We start from the raw sequence: 17,657 nt of genomic DNA, 5'->3' as shown, positions 1-17,657 counted from the left end.
CAGCGAGTGGATTTGTGGATGACTGATTGTGTTGTGAAGCGCTTTGGGGGGTTGTAGAACCCTAAGAAGGCGCTATACAAACACAGGCCATTAACCATTTTCAACAGATCCTGGGTCAGTCAGGAGCGCTGCTGCAAACCGCAGCTTTGGCAATCACGTGATCCGGTTGTTTAAAATGGTGGGAAAAGGAAATTTAGATGTGTTGTAACTGTGAAGAACCAGTCCAGGACCTGTCTGCGAGGACATGGGCCTTTTCTGCTGAATGTGCTTGCTGGTGCTCAGTAGATCCCAAAGACCAGCGTTTAGAGTAGATTCATCAAACACATCTTCACCACTCTGGTTCTGTTGCTCATGCTGCCCTAAGCAGGGACAAAACCACTGAAGTCAAGCCTCAGCCTGACAGCCACAGCCAAAGCCCATTAGGCAGCCACAGTGTGGGATGGAAGTTCAAGCCGCAGCTGTGAGGTTATGATTCCTTGTCAGGAGAAGGAATGAGTGATGGATCTAGGATGATGAGTGAGGGTTTAGGAATATTTTAGAAAGAATAGTGAAGGTAGAGGAAAACTGCAAAAATTGATGAAGTGATGCCAAATGTAATGAGGCTCAGGTGCTCAGACGTGTGAATAACACGATGATAACACGAGACTTGAGATCGAACATAAAAATAATGAGTGAAGGTTTGGTTTGATCCGCTGATCTAATCCTGAGACAGCAGTCACTCACCTTGGGTGTTCCACTGGGTGACGAGGAATAACATCCCAGTTAGTTTTACAGTGTACGTGGAGCCAGCACCACTGCTTACTTCTTGTTAGGATTGTACTTTGGTGACGCAGTTGTAATTGCTTCTCGAGTGCTGTCGTTTTCAGTGTTCACGGTGCAAACTGAGATGTATGGTTACAGGTCCGAGTAACAAGGAGGAAAAGAACGACAGATAAAGGTCTGTGCACCTGTGGAGACGCTTCATGGCGCCAGGGCAGATACAAAACTACTAAACAAATCCATTCCCTCTTTAAAATGTCCTTACAGGGAAAATAAAGCACAGATATAGGATTTCTGCATTTAGCCATGACATTTAAACAACTGACAGTAAAGGAGAACAATATAAAAGCTGAGTAGGTATTTTAAATAAGAGGCCTATTGACGAGGGTCTTCTTTTTCTTTGTATTGCTCCAAAGCTGAACGTCTGGGAACGTGTGTGTACTTTAACACTAAGGATTGTGCCTGATGTCATAACGTTACTCCATAACAAATGTACACACACAAACTCAGGCCAGGCCACAGGCCACAAATCACAGCTTGTAATTGCAGAGTGAATTAGTGAACTTTTATTTGAATTGTTCACAAGGAATTATAGAGAACGGAGCTAGCCAAGCAGGGGAATTGGTGCAAAAAGCGTGCGTGCATGTTTGGTTGTGGGGCTTTTATGCATGCCTTAGAAACATTATGATGTTGGGCAAGCAGGGCTCTTTGGAGGTAAAGAGGGTTAGGTTTAGGACACACTCATTCAGAAGAACACACCAGCCTGACCCAGGGCCTGACTCTGGGTTTGCAGCAGAAGACCAAAGCTCTGCTTAAGTGCAGAAAGTCCTGCTAGAGCCGAAACATCCTCCCACCGTCATGCTGGGACATTCCACGGCACGCCAGAGAGCCTGCACTAATCCTGCCGGCATGGGAATCATTATTGATATGATCCTAATGCGTTACCTCAGGGCTTGCTTATTGTTGGTGAAGATTATTGTTAAGAGTAAACCAAAACCCAAAGAAAGTCTTGAGTTTCGCTGAAATTTATCAAAAGAAAATGTTATTCTTGGCTTAGTGCGAGACCACTTTGAACAGCACAATTGAAACAAACTGTGCCTCTTTGCTGCTCTCCATGTCTGATGCCTACCAGCAGGTCTTCAGCTGACTGAATCTGACACCCAAGCTGCACAGATCTGCCCTAAGTGGCTACACCACCTCGGTTTCACAGACGTGTCAGTCTGCCTCCTCTAGAAGAAAGCCTCTGTGTTGCTGTTTCTGTGCTCGTCTGCATCTGACAGTTTCTAAAGCACTTTTCTTCTCATTCCTGGGTTAGATGAATGACACGTGGTTGATTTGCTTGTTTTTCAGGTGCGGTTCTACTGGTCAGTGTCCAGGGCATAGCTGTAAATGTGGACCCGATCATCTGCACATGGTTGTTGTATCAGCCTCACCGAGGGAGCGGCAGGAAACAGCAACAGGTACTGGAAGCCTCTTGTTCTCCGGCAGTATCTGTCCATCTTCCAGGCCAGCTGTTGGTTCCTACACCCATCTTCTCCCATTTATCTGGGTTCGGATCGGACCAAGAGCATCTCAGAGCTCCATGGTCTTGAATCGGAAAATGGTAGAATGCCTTCTCCAGGTCAGGGATGAGGTCCTGCCTATAGTGGAGGAGTTTAAGTATCTCGGGGTCTTGTTCACGAATGAGGGAAAACTGGAGCGTGAGATCAACAGGTGGATTGGTGCTGCATCTGCAGTGATGCGGGCGTTGTACCAGTCTGTCGTGGTGAAGAGAGAGCTGAGTCAGAAGGCAAAGCTCTCGATTTACCGGTCGATCTATGTTCCTACCCTCACCTATGGTCACAAGCTTTGGGTAGTGACCGAAAGAACGAGATGCCTGATACAAGCGGCTGAACTGAGTTTTCTCCGCAGGGTGGCTGGGGTCTCCCTTAGAGATAGGGTGAGAAGCTTGGTCATCCGGGAGGGGCTTGGAGTAAACCCGCTGCTCCTCAACATCGAGAGGAGCCAGTTGAGGTGGCTCGGGCATCTGGTCAGGTTTCATCCTGGACTCTTCCCTGGTGAGGTTTTGTGGACACGTCCAACTGGGAGGAGACCTAAAGGTAGACCCAGAACACATTGGAGGGACTACGTCTCTCGCCTGACCAGGGAAAGCCTTGGGGTTCCCCCGGAAGAGCTGGCCCAAGTGGCTGGGGAGAGGGTGAAGTCTGGGCTTCTCGACTTAGGCTGCTGCCCCTGCAACCCGACCCCGGATAAATAGATGGAATTTTTAACCACTAGCATGACTGTTTCCAGTTGTAGTCTAGATGGGTTTACATGTTGGAACCAGTAAAAGAGAGTAAATAACTTACCCTTTTTCTTGCAGTGTTTACTTTATCAGGGAGAGCACATGTTATGAGTTGAACTGCAGCCAGCATGAAGCACTTGGTGTTGTGTGAGTGTAACCAAGCTGGTGTGTTTCTGTGGAGCCAAGTACCTCAACCTGTGTCAGGGCCACCTCTCGAGGCCAGGCTAGTTTGACAAGGAAGGCCAGTCAACGACATGTGAAGGACGGTGGAGAGGACACGGACTTGTTCGAGTCAAAATTCCAGGAAATGCTTAAAAACACGTGGAAAACAGGAGGAACGTTTAGGGTACAGAGCAAAGGAAAAGCAAGTATGTTGGACATAAACAGAGCAGATTTTGTAAGAATAACACAAACAGTCTGAGACTCACTCATGTGTGTGATAAGTGCATAATTAAATACCAGGAGAAGGGACGTGCATGTAATAAAAGGAGGAATAAACAAGAGAGGACAGAAGGAGGTTCATGAGTATTGGCCAGAACCAAGCAGGTGGGGTTAAAGTAAAGCACAGTGTCACCAGAGTGAAAGGGAAACCGCACAAATCAGATAAGTGTGGAAAAGGCTGGGGAAGTGAGTAATGAAGAGAGAGAATAGAGACTTGCTTTGGCTGTTTTCAGCACTCCCAGTCCCCCGTGTGTTGGACAGGAGTTAGGTCATTCAGGAGGAATGAGCCGCGGTCATTAAGTCTACCACCTGTCTTCTGACATGGAGGATACACATTTATTAATGAACCTAATTAGATAATGTTCCATTTGGCTTTTTAAACCCTTCTAGCTTTGGAACAGGCCCAAATTCGATTCAGATAGCAAAGATTTCACAGGAAATCAATCCAATTGAATCCTACAGGTGTGATCTGAGGCCCAGGGCCTCCATCCTTACACAGATTTGGAAAGCTAAAGACATCGATGTGGAACGTCTCCAAAGTTGTTCACCTTTACTGAGGTGTGTCATCACAGCAGTGCAAAGAGATGTTGGTTCATGCAGGCTGATGTTCACCTCTAGTGCCTGGCAGGTTAATCGTGAAAGATCAATAATAAAGGATTCATCATTCTGGCAGAACCTCAAACACTCAACCTTAAACCAAAAAAACCACATGGAAATGATAAAACAATGAACCAAAGTTCTGGCGAGGACCCAATCACAGGTGAGAAGGTTTGAGCGTCTTATACTAAAGCCAGGTCAGGAAACACTCACACACGCACACACACACGCACGCACGCACACACGCACACACACACACACGCACACACACACACACACAGGTAGGCAGGGATCAGTAGGACCAGAACAAACTGGGTTTAAATGTGCAGAGTAATGAGGACCAAACAGGTGTGCAAGGGAATCAGGGACAGGTGAGTTCAGCTAACACGGACCAGATGCTCACCTTTAAGCCTTGTTTACTCCGAGTGCCGAATGCAGGTAGATGAGAATCTGTGCAGCTTCCCTAAGTCCAGTCAGAGCGTTCACACCTGGATGCATAGCTGCAGAGGCTTCTGTGTTTACACACACACACACACACACACACACACACACACACACACACACACACACACACGTTTAGGCTGAATCACTAAAGTGCTTACATGAGGAGTACATGTGTACAGCACTGCCAGACACTCCTCTCTGCAGGCTATCAGCAGAAACAAGTAGATGTAGGGGTGACTTACTCTTTAATGGAGCCAGATCATGTTGTGTTATGTTTATTTATTTAGCAGACGCTTTTATCCAAAGCGACTTACAATTTATAACCTATGGGGCATGTTGTGATCTGTGGGAACCGGAGTACCCGGAGGAAACCCACGCACACATGGGGAGAACACGCAACTCCACGCAGAAAGGCCGCAGCCGAGTTTCGAACCTGCGACCTTCGTGCTGCGAGGCAACAGTGCTAACCACTGTGCCACCATGCTGCCTGAGATCAAAAATAGGCACCGTATATGATAAAATATCACCGTTGGCACCACTCAGATGTCATTTAGTTTAAATATGAGTTACTTTTCAGACTGAATTCATACCTGGAAATGAAACTGTTTGTTTCAATGAAGCTACGCCCATGCTCACTCTAAATGCACCTACAACAGCGTCAGGAAAATGCACAAATGCAGCCAAAACTGAATGTAGGGGTAATTTTCTGGAGGAAATGAGAATATCACATGATCAAAAGCTCCAGAAAGTAGACTTTTCATCATATGGAACCTTTAACAGTTCATATGTTTGATGATCCTTTAAAAAACACGAGTTTTGTCATTTGTTGCTTTATCTTTTTGTTAGGGTTAGGTTAGGATGTAAGCATTCGGGTTTTATGTTAATGAGATGCAGTCATGTGGTAAAGAGCGTGTTGCACCTACGTTGGTAGCTTCACTGCTGGATCATTAACCACAGCTGCAGGCAGGACTTGGACCTGAGTACCACTGATAGATGCTGCAGGAGCATCTACCGATACAGCTAGTAGGGCTGTTTATGACATGCTTGTGTCTGTCACGGCTTCACCATTCACTCCCTATCTGACTCCTCTAATGTGTTTACATGCTATAATATTCTAGTCATGTCCAAGCAGATTCAATAAAAACCCACTAAATGATGACACGTTACATTTCCTTGAGTCGTGCTGTGATGTCATTACAGAATGCAGGCGCGGTTCCTCTGGCCAAAAGGAGAGAAGACGACGTGTCTGTAGGCAGCACACCTCGGGCCAAGCAGCTCTCTAATCAGGCCTCGGACTACGCCAGCAGCCCGCTGAAAACCAAGACAGTGACGGGTAGGTTGCCAGATCCCTGTCGCTGCCCACACATGGTTTAATAAGATTAAAGCTGTTGACTGGTTTATGTTTCCTGGTAGCCCACTGCTGTCAGACCTGCAGCGACTACCTGTGCAGGCTGGCTTTAGTCTACCTTCATCACTTATTCTGCTCTTTCAGCCACTGACACCTCGCTCTTATTTCAGTTTCCCTTTTCTGACATTTTTCTCCACAATTTTTAACTTTTATCATTTTTATATTCTTGAATAATTTTTTAGATCTTTTTTATTTTTTTAATTTTTGTTCTTGTGAAGTGCCTCGTGATTTTCATCTTAAGTAAAGAGTGTTTTCTTTCTTTCTGTCTCTCTTTCATGTTATTACTTTACTTTGAAAATCACACACGCGACTGGAAGATAGCAGACGGCTGGGTTGGAGTAGAATCATCATTTCAAAGTTAGAGTTTTATTAGGTTGGTTTTAACCAAGTTCTCTTGTGAGATTCAGCTAGATTTCGAGACCAGAGCAGGTTTCCACTCCAACCAGTCAGACACCCTTACTGGGTGAGCTGGAGGTTGGGACAGGGCCGATCAAGCTTTAGTTAGGTTTAGAGGATGATGATTAAGCTAACCACACACACACACACACACACACACACACACACACACACGCACACGCACACACAGAGCTATTCTCTTTTCCCGTTCCCATCGGCAGCTCCGTGCTACAGACAGAAGTTTACTCAGCAGCATGAAAATGAATCACGCATGCAGGAAACCCCCCGCTGGCTCATTTTTCTCGCAGATCGGAGGCAGTAGGCGTGATTTCAGCTGGCCAATCAGTCCGTAGTGTTGTCTCGGTCCCATTCTGACCACTGGGGAGAAGGTCTGAGAAAAAGAGTCGCCTCGGCACAGAGAACGCTAATCTGACCTGTGTGTGAAACCAGATTCTGGTGCCGTTCGGTACCTTTTGGGGCCGTGTCGACGCTAACATGTAAGATGACCAAGCCTTTAGGTAAAAGCATGTCATTTTTTTCTGATGTCATATCGGCATCGGTCAGTAATGAAGGCTGCAGTATCGGCATCGTATCAGAAGTGAAAAAGTTCTATCGGGACATTCCTCATAAAATTAATCGTCTTCGCCCCTCTCTCACCCCCCACTCACTTCCACGTACTTGAACTGACTACCATGCTTTACTCCTGTTTGGTCTACCACAAAATTCCCTCCTGAAGCTCCAACTGGTCCAGAACTCGGCTGCACCCATCATTTCCAAAACCCCAGTGAGTCACCATGTCAGCCCTGTCCTCCTGCACTGGCTTCCTGTTAAACAACACATTGAATTCAAAATGCTTCTTCTCACCTGTGATGCCATCCATGACCTTTCCTCATACCTGTCTGACCTCATTCGCATTGTCTCTCCCATCCGTTCCCTCAGATCATCAACCTCTCTGCTCCATCTTTCATCCTCAGCACTATGAGGAGCAGAGCTTCCAGCTGCTCCCTCAGCCATCTGTAACTCTAACTCACTCTCCACCTTTAAAGCTAGACTTTAGTTTTATGGCATTTTAAATGTTGTATTTCTGCATGTTACTACACAGCCGCTTTGTTGTGTTTTAGTTGCTCCTAACACTTTGTTCAGCACCTTGGGCCCCCTTGATTGGGGGTAGGAAGGGGATTTATAAATAAAGTTGAACTGAAGTGAGTTTTCTGAGCAAAGTGAGCGTAGAAAGGTGTGGTCAGATGGGTAACTTGGTGCCGAGCCATTCAGCTAAGAAAAACGGTGAAAGATGTTTAAAACAAGTCCTGAAAGAGACAGGACTGGCTCAAGATGTTAGAAACCTCCCTTCTGCATGTTGAACTAGTTGAATTGAGCTCATCTGGCTAAACCCAAATGAAGTGAAGTCAACAATCTAAAGGCGAGTTAATAAAAGCGTTAATGACAGTTTTTAGATCAGGTTTCCTAAAGATGAGACGATTAAAGAAGGAAGATGAGACAACCACTTTTTTCTGTTGCCAAATGTTACCTCAGAATCTACCGCAGATCTACTCAGATGAGGAGTAAGATGACCAACATCAATGCTGGAGCCATCAGCACAACCCCAAACACACCGCCTCAGTGTTATCGACTCGACTCGAACTTTATTTATATAGCACCTTACAGACACTTTCCTGCCACCAACGTGCTTCTCAGACAGCGACAGAAACATAACACATAAAATCCACTAAAAACGAATAAAACACATTAAAAATGAGACTAACAAAGCAACACCATTATGTTTGTTCATGTTAAAAAAACATGCCTTGACCTCTGCCTAACAAAGAGCTTTTGGGTAGTGATCATCAGGTTTATCAATGGGTAAATGAAGCTGGCAGCCATCATAAGGAATGAAAATCCATATTGGAGGCAGAACATACAAGCACAGCACCAATGGCTGCAGTACTGAGCCCTGCAGTGGCAGATGTTCAGATGTGGATGAGAATGAGCCCAACCTCACACGGTCCTACAGGGCAGATGTAACCTAAACCATTGCAGAGCTATGTCAGACTTTCCCACGGTGCTGCAGCCGAGAGAGCAGCACCTAATGGTGCACCGTGTCAAAGGCAGCAGTGAGGTCCAGCATAACCAGCAGAACATGTCTGTTGCTAGCAGAGTATCACTTATTTCTTCCACCAGGGCAGGCTCTGTGCTGTGAAATGATTTAAAACCAGACAGAAACGTTTCTGGAATGTTCTAATTAAGATTTAGATAAGCCAGCTCCTGAATGAGCACACATTTCTCTAAAATCTTAATAAAAAACAGAAGTTTTGAAATGGGCCTAAAGTTTTCAAGTGATTGGTTTCTCCGGGAGCAGATGAATCATGTCTCATTTAAACTCACTTGGAATCGCAGTAAAACCTCAATTAAAAACTTTATTTGTGTAATTATTTCCTATTTACTTTATTGTTGAAATAATGAACAACAAATACAACGTAAGTGGCAAATACTTTAATGAAAAGGAGCAAATGGAAGAAAATCTTATATATAATCTGCCCTCCTCACACCAGTAGTTACATCAATAACCAATAAATGTGTTTAATTTCATTTAATAATGATTGTTTCTGATTCTAACGGGTCACTCTGAGTGTTTCATGCAGGCTGAATATGAAAATAGTCTCCTACATCAATCTCCTGCAGTAGCTTCTGATAGAAAACTAACAGTGAAACTCCAGGATTAGAAAAGCCTGACAGATCTACATCACACTGTCACTAACATTCATGGACTCACCCATCTGGACTCACGACGGGGAAGGCTGTTGTTGGTTTAGCGACCAGGAAAAAGCAGAGAACGAGAACCTAACTGTTAGCATTAGCAACTCCACCACACAGCAGAACTCCTCCAGGCTTGTGTTATTTGTGGAGATAAAACATCAACATTGCAGAGCAGACAGAGTCAGTGGTAGAGTCGTGTTGCTGTTAGCCAATCAGAGGAGAGATGTCCACACATCAGGAAGTAAGACTCCAGATCCTGCTGTGTTTTTCCACTCTGCAGCAGCAGATTCTTCCATGCTGAAACAAACATTTCTGGGCTTTTTGTGCCCTGAGTGTGGTTTGTCAGGCATTCATTTCGACCAATGCAAATGTCTTAAAGAAACCAGTTTCCCACACCTGTAAGATCCCAGAAGGTCCCAGGATTGGAAACATTTTTTAAAGAAACAAGGCCGCCGCAGAAGATCATCAGAAGCAGTCATGGCGTCAACTTTGATTTCTTCTGTGGAGTATTTTGTAGTCAGATAGTTTAACATCCATTGGATTATTTATCCAAACTTCCTAAACAAAGAGAAGCCAGAACAGAAATGTCAGACTGAAGCACCATGAAAGCTGTCCATAAACACACGTCTCTACAGTTGGACTGATGACGGTCACGCAGAAGATCATGAACCGCCTTTAAAGGTGAAATGCTGAGAAGGTGCTACATCTCCTGTTGAACCACAGGGTGGGTTTTCTTTTGTAAGCTAGATCATTTACGTCACACCATGGCCTTCATCAGAGGTTGACCTGGACCAGCTGAATCTATTTGTGCTCTGGGACATTTTTTATATGCTGAAGGTAAACTACTGTAAAATGATGCAGAATATTTTCCTCGTAAATGTTTAGTTTTCATGTCAGAGACTCAGAAACCTGTCAGCTTGTCTAAAGAGTTTGGGGGAAAATTCACTTGGCAGCTTAGAAGTTTTCCTCCTAATGCACCAGAGCGGGGGTTTATCTGCGTCGGTAGTGCAGTTGTGACTGTTTGTTTACGTTAGAGGGAGAAAATGGACATGGACTTTCTGGAGTTACGCTACGAGATACACTCTGTTCTTGTCTCACGTCGATGACAGCTTGGTACAACATGTACTATAATGGTCTCTTAGAAATGGAATGCTGTCATTTGCATCGCTATGAGATAGCATTACCTATTGTGCTGGATATGTGACAGACAGAGATGCAACCTTGTTTTGTTCCATCTTATTAGAATTTGGCAAGACCAGGTTTTCTTCAGTATTGATTGTTAAAGTTTTCCACTGCAGCCATTCACTTTCCCACAAAATCACCATGCAAGCTCAACACAATCAATTGTAACCCTCTGAGAGGTCCACGGCTTCCTCAGAACATTACATTGTCGACATCCCTGCTTCCAACTGGCTATGTGAACAAATGCTTGGCTATGCGGTGATGCAAAACGAGTGTTGTGTTTTATTACCACATTCCACCAAGCTGCAGCTTTGTGAAGATCAGTGGAGACTTTGCTGCAGGGCTTTTGGAAGGTACATGGTAATGTCCAGACAAATGCACAGAGACACACAGAGCTTCATTTCCCCTGAAAGCGTTGACGGTGAGGTGATATCATACTGGGATTGAGGGGCGCCTTGGGTCTCACAACCAGTATCCTTAACAGGATATGTCACCATTTCTTCCTCCTGTAGTTGGGTTTGGTCCTTACACGTGGTTACTACAGAGACACGTAATGAGAACGTACCTTGAGGGAAAGGGTTAGAAAACTGTTTTAGTGAATGAACAGGACATTGAACGAACCTAAAAGTCCCAAACACACATGGAGCTGCAGACAAACTCCCCATCGATAAGATTATTATGACACATGCATCATATTCTGATAATACATGTTTGTTCAGCTAAATCTAAAGTTGGACTTTAGTTGTGTCAGATGTTCCTAGCCAACCTCTGGTTACTAATCAGGGAGATGGTATTCTACTAGGTCTACCTGAGGGTTTGACTCCCTTCCAAAATAAAACACTCTTGTTCTAACTCACATCACAGGTTTGTCTGTTGCTTAGTAACATCCTCTGTGTTAGTCGTCTTTCTGGTGATTATCCTCTATAAGAAAGGCCACAGCGTCTCTCTCTCTCTCTCTCTCGCTCTCTCTCTCTCTCTATCTCTCTCTCTGTTTCTCTCTGTGTCTCTTTCTCTCTCTGTCCGTCTCTCTCTGCCTCTCTCTCTCTGTGTGTCTTTCTCTCTGTCTGTCTGTCTGTCTCTATCTCTGTCTTTTGCTCTCTTTCTCACTCTCTGTCTCTCTCTCTCTGTCTGTCTCTCTCTCTCTGTTTCTCTCTGTCTCTCTGTCTGTCTCTCTATCGCTGTCTGTCTCTCTCTGGCTCTCTCTGTGTCTCTTTCTCTCTCTCTGTGTCTTTCTCTCTGTCTGTCTGTCTGTCTCTCTATCTCTGTCTTTCGCTCTCTTTCTCACTCTCTTTCTCTCTCTCTCTCTCTGTTTCTCTCTGTCTCTCTGTCTGTCTCTCTATCGCTGTCTGTCTCTCTCTCTGGCTCTCTCTGTGTCTCTTTCTCTCTCTCTGTGTCTTTCTCTCTGTCTGTCTGTCTGTCTGTCTGTCTTTCTATCTCTGTCTTTCGCTCTCTTTCTCACTCTCTTTCTCTCTCTCTCTCTCTGTCTTTCTCTCTGTCTGTCTGTCTGTCTGTCTGTCTGTCTCTGTCTTTCGCTCTCTTTCTCACTCTCTGTCTCTCTCTCTCTCTGTCTGTCTCTCTATCTATGTATCTCTCTCTGTCTCTCTCTCTCTCTCTGCTTCTCTCTCTTTCTCTGCCTCTCTCTCTCTCTCTCTCTCTCTCTCTCTCTCTCTCTCTCTCTCTCTCTCATGTTGATTTTCGTCTGCCCACACAATTGCATCACAAATTGGTTCACATAAACCTAACCTCTTAACTTGTTCCTAATAAAGGTTCCTGTTGGCAGCTGCACCAGGTTTCTGATCAGGAGCCTCTGGAGTTCCAACCTTCACATTGTTCTCTAACATCTACCAGAGTAATGATCTCACTCTCTTTGCTATTCAGGCCTAAAATTAGCGGCCGACGCTCGGCTTGAGCTCATTTTCACCTATTCCTATGTCTGGCTGTGCGTCTCTTAACATTTGGAATGAGTAATGTTTGGTTAAGTCACCTGTTTTGTTTTTGTTTACTAGAAAAAACTAAAAGACTAAAAGTGGCATTGTTCTTCATGTTGATTTGCTAGAAACTAGGGATTTGGGTTAGGGTTTGTCAGAAAACCGCCATGTCCCCGTGGCCTGGGGGTTGTGTCGATGAGAGAAAATGAAAGAAAGAAAACAAGAACTTTCTTGGCTGAAGGGATATGTTATCTAAAGAAAAATGAATGCATTTTTGAGGAATCAACAGCAGAAGGAAGCTGAGAGAAAACCGATGAGAGGCTGTCAGGCAGAACTAGAACTATAATCCAAGCCCAAGTAGCCTGATGGAAGTCAGGCAGGTTTTTATTGGCTGCTGGGCGCTTTTCAGACGGGGATAATATTTTCATTGTGGAGTTATTTATATGGTTTAATTTTTCTACTAAAGTCAATAATTCATCAAGGTAATGGTGGCTGGAGTGGGAAAGAAAACATGAAAAAAGAAGTAATGAGATGGAAACCCCTACTCCCTTAAGCAGGCTGCAGGGGATTTGAGTCGTCGCATTAGAGCGTCTGAAACATCTCACTGGCTTCCAGAATAAAACTGTCTTTGGGGAACAGATGTGCTCTTGTGGATACCATCTCCACTTTCATGAACGATAATGGGTTTAGGCCTTGTGGATGTTAGCTTTGGTCTTTGAGGTTTGAGTAAGATGAGTAGAGAGCCGGGGATGAGTTGTGGTTCATCAGTTGTAGCACGGATTAGTATACAAGCTCGGGATGTTTGTGATTGAAAATGACAGAGCATGAGCATAAACCAAGCCGGGCCGAGAGGTTCGTAAAGTAACAGAGGACTTGTGATTATGTTGAAATTCCTCAGACGTTCTGCTTCTCATCTGGTATGAGAACCACCAAGATGGCCAGTAAGGTTAGATGATTACATATCATCTCATTTTTCATCGTTCAAGAGCAATCCGTCGGTTTGCACAGACCAAGTCTTGCTTAGGGACAGGGCATGAAGTATTATTTATGATTTACTCGGGCTGCAGGATGGGGCCATTGTTAGCATTGTTGCCTCATAGCAAGAATGTCACAGGTTTGAATCCCAGCTGCTGACTTTCTGCTTTGAGTTTGCATGTTCTCCCCATGTATGCACAGGCTTCCTCCGAGTACTCTGGTGTCCCCATAGACCATAGATACTTACTCATGCAGTATGTTAAGTAAATGCTGTAAATGGCTAAAAGTATCTAAACATGTAAACGGCACGAGAAGGAAAGAACATTGTGATTGGTCAGTTATTTAGTCTCAACAAATCCTTCACGGTTGGGAAGCCTGCGTGCCATGCCATATTTATCAGTGATGTCCCAAAACATGTTGGAGTACTCTGCAACGTGTCCTGTTGGTTTTCACTCTATTTTAGGTTCTCAGTGAATCTGGTGATTTAACGTTTCCACAATAATCAGTAGAAAAACAACACACATTTACCATCTTGGCTCCTCCTCCTCATGCTAGTTACCAACTTGGTTCCTCCTCCTCATGCTAATTACCATCTTGACAGTTCTTGTGCGATGCCATCCCATTGCTCAACCAGGAGTTGTTGAAAGTTTAGCCTGTCCAGGAATTTTGGGGTAGAGTATGTGAAGACCTGTCAAGTGTCTGAAATGTCATATCCCAACTTCCCCCTCTCTTTGTTAACTGGGAAACCTGGACGATGTCCCAATTGAAACACCTTAGGTTCACGTGGTTCTGACTGCCATATGCATCGCTAAGAAAACTATCCTCATGAATTGGAAAAATAGAGATACTCTTTGCATTAACCAGTATAGAAATATGTTGTTAGATCATATTACAATTGATACAGCCTCTGCTTCCACTTCAAATCAATCTGTCTGGGTTCCATCACATAGCAATGATGGGGGTCATTGTTATTGTCCTGCTGGATGATGTGGGTGATGGGCAGAGGGTCTGAGTTTGGAGAATCCAGGCGTTCCCTGGACGTGGATTCACTGGGGTGTCTAGGGCTGGGGGTCTGTTGCCCCCCTCTGAAGGTGCTTGGGTTGCCTCGGGGGGGTGGACTACTGGCGGTTGAGAGTGGGGCCCCTTGGGGGTCTTGGCGGTGGTGATGGGTTGCTGCCTGGCGGCTGCATCACCCCTAAGTAGGTCTGGGTGGAGGCCTGGGGGCTCGGGGTGTGGGGGTGTCGGACCCCGTGTGGGGATCTGGGCGGGGACTTGGGGATGGAGTCCTGACTCGTAAGCTGCCGGGAAGAAGGCAGAAACAAGTGGCAGTGCATGGCCCAGGCTCAAGGACCTCAGGTGGACCTTGGCTCCTGTAAAATAATAACAACTCTGTCCCATCACGGGGGAGGGGGATGCCCAGAAGGGGGAGGACCCAACCTTACCTGGATCTCTCATGTCTTAAATATTCTAGAAGTTGTGCAAATGCAGGGATGGGAGTAGATATTCTTCTGGGGAGGGGCTGGGTTGGTGCCCTCGGACTCCATGGGGCTCTATGATGCTGCTGCTTTGGGCCCTGGCGAGATGGGCTGGGGTCTCCATGCCCTGGGGGGCATTTTGGGAACGGAGGTGCCTATTGGGGCCAGTGGGGGAGCTGGCTCCCTGAAGGGCTTCGGCCAACCAGCCATTCCTCACATCCCCATACATTTTTGTCCTCCTGAATTTGCACCTTAAACACTTCCACCAACGACATTCCACGCAAACACAAACTTAGGGCCTTGGGAGTGAGCACACTCAATGGCATTTGGCTAGGGGATCTTTCAGCCTCATTCCGAGTGCTGATGCCCACTTCCAATTTTAAACTGCACTTAGACACAGAGGGCTGGGGGGGGGGGGGGGGGGGGCATCAGCTGGCGTAGGCCAGACGATGCATGCACTGCCCGCTCACCACAGCCACGTATACACCTCATCAACATGCACCAACACTGTATTGGAGCAGGCGGAGGGAGACTGAGGGTCTTAGCACACCTCTGTTGTCGCTTGGATTTTATCTCCCGGGACTTTGCCGGCTGCTGGTTGTGACCCCCCAGGGCAATCCTCTGCGCCTCTCGAGAGGGGGCTGGTGCTTTTCTGGTTGCAGTCTCCCTGAGGCCCCTGCGCTCTGGGGCAGCTCCTGGATCTCTGGGACTTGGAGCTCCCTCCATCTCCTACACATCTTTGGGGGGCAGATCTGTGGGCCCTCACACGCTCTATTGGACGCTCCTATAGAGAAACCTTACATATACAAGCACGTGTACACTCACAGGTGCTGTATGGACTTGGGCACGTTCAATACGTCTTAAGGCTGTGGTTGGCGCTTAATGCACTGTGATTTATTATCATGTGATTGTTCAGTAAAACAATGTTGATTTTCTTCCTTTCTCTTTCACCTCTGTCTCCGTGTCTGGTCGGAGTTATAAAGCATCAAACAAACAATAACAATAAAGTTTTAAGTATCAGGTGTGGCATTAAAACAGAAGCTTTTGATGCTCCACCTGAGAGTAAATCTGTAAGGCTTGTCAACAGCATTTAGACATTAATTCTGTTTGCTTCACAGCCAGACAGAACACGGGGAAAAATAAATAAAATAAAGTTTAGCCAGCACGGTGCTGCTGGTATCTGTAGCACACACAGCTGGACCAAGCTTTTCAAGAGCTGTCAGTAAGGAGCCAATCAAGTGAGTCATAAACCTGAGACTAGAACACACCTGGCAGCACATATTTCCAACAGGAAAAGCTTCAAAGGGTTTTGACATATGCCACTCACACATTTACCCATGATCCTTACGATCTACTGTATACTCTGTTGTAGAGGTGACTAAACAGACTTCCCTTTAATAAAAGATATTCATCCAAGGAGCACTGTTACACCAAAGACAAAACCTGGTCAGTTTCTAAAACATTGCTTCTTCACCGTGCTGAGATGCCTTGCCACGTCATTTTTACATGGAGTCATCAACTGTGCTGTAAGAAATGGAGTCATGTAAATATTTAAACAAACACAATGAGCGTCCAAAACAAATAAGCGGGAAGGTCTATTGAAGAGCCCCATGGCTGCCTACGCATGCAGCTGTAAGAGAGTATACAACACTTCCTCTCTGTAAACCATTTGTAACGGGGAGCATACCAGGAACATAACACAGCATGCACAAATGCTGGAAACCTTTTAAGAGGCTGTTTTCATGGCTGGAAGGATACACAGATGCTTTCACTGTTGTGTTGTAGTTAGGACCCCTACATACTAATGTAGAGTATGCTCGACTTGATTCAGTGTTTCAGTCCCACTTTCATGTTTGTCTATGTGACTAACCCCTTCATAGCTCTTTTGTACTGCAGCAGTGTGAAGTTGTTCCTCACCTTAAAGGTTCCAGATTTCTATTGTAAACCTTTGAGAGCAGTGGTAGGCACAGGATATGATAAAATGTTACCGATGGCACTATTCAGATGTCATTTATCCAAGGGGCCATTATGGTCTTTCTTTTATGAAGCCAACATCCACTAGAGTCTGTCAGCAGAAGTGAGCAAATCCTCACTGACTCCCATGTTAAAAATGCCGTTTCACAGCAGAAATAAACATGTTTACAGCCTGGTTCAAAAGACCATTTTAGGTTTAATAGCTCTAGTTTACATCCATGACAACTCTGAAGGGGTGAATGTTTTGTAACTCTTCTGTTTAAGTGGAATTTAATGCTTAAAAAGTCTGAATAATTATTGAGCATCCACGTGACTTCAGAGCTAGCTCTTGAGAAAGGCCTCAGCCTCACGTTAATAGATTTTCAACTCTCTGAACTCTAGTTTAGAGTTGAGTAAAATTGTATTTCTGTACTTTATTTTGCTGGTTGAATTTGGGGGGGGGGGGGGGGGGGTCATTAACTACTTGTTAGTGGGGCTGCTGGCTGGATAAGAAACTTGAGCGGATGCCCATCTTCTGACTCCTGTTCCAGACGAGTTGCTAGAGCAAGCGGCTGGCTGTTTCCTGGGCAGCCGATGTGCGGGCCGGCTCCCAAGCCAGGCTGAAGTCAGTCATGCTGGAAGTTGGATTCCAGCATGACTGTGGAATCGTAGGATGTCCAAGGAAGATCTTTCTTGGCACAGAAGGGCTCTACTACAGTAGGCTATTTCATTTAGCAGCAAACCATCTTCCCAGGCTAAGTGCAGACTGTTCTCCTGCCATCGCTACCAACAGAAAGCGGTTTTGGGGAGTTTTGTTAAGAAAATGTGAACGTAGTGCTATAATAATCAGAGGCGAGAAAGACAGGACCTTCTTTTGACATACTACAATTCCAAATTACGTAACGGGGAGCCCTGGCCTTTCAGATCAGCTCATTCTCCGCAGTTGGAGATCAGCGGGACATTAGCTACATGCTAACCCAAAGCTAACAGAGTTTCCAGGTGTTTTTAGCAAGAAAAACGCGGTGGAGTGACGACATTGGAGTTGTTTCACCACGTTATCA

At 45.4% G+C, this 17,657-nt stretch overlaps 1 protein-coding gene across 4 annotated transcripts in view; it reads left to right on the top strand.

Moving 5' to 3' along the window:
- The window catches only part of LOC107378864 (intermembrane lipid transfer protein VPS13B), a 462,085-nt gene that overhangs the window by 203,560 nt on the left and 240,868 nt on the right, over window positions 1-17,657 (top strand). For all 4 annotated transcript variants that reach the window (XM_015949323.3, XM_015949324.3, XM_070550848.1 and 1 more), the window contains exons 20-21: window positions 2,110-2,219; window positions 5,726-5,858. In XM_015949323.3, coding sequence (XP_015804809.3) covers window positions 2,110-2,219; window positions 5,726-5,858 — 243 coding nt within the window. The remainder of the gene's footprint in view (window positions 1-2,109; window positions 2,220-5,725; window positions 5,859-17,657) is intronic.

The sequence above is a fragment of the Nothobranchius furzeri genome, chromosome 5, assembly GCF_043380555.1.
Source record: "Nothobranchius furzeri strain GRZ-AD chromosome 5, NfurGRZ-RIMD1, whole genome shotgun sequence".
NCBI lineage: Eukaryota > Metazoa > Chordata > Actinopteri > Cyprinodontiformes > Nothobranchiidae > Nothobranchius > Nothobranchius furzeri.
The sequence above is the reverse complement of the archived record's forward strand: the minus strand, read 5'-3'. Positions and strand labels throughout refer to the sequence as shown.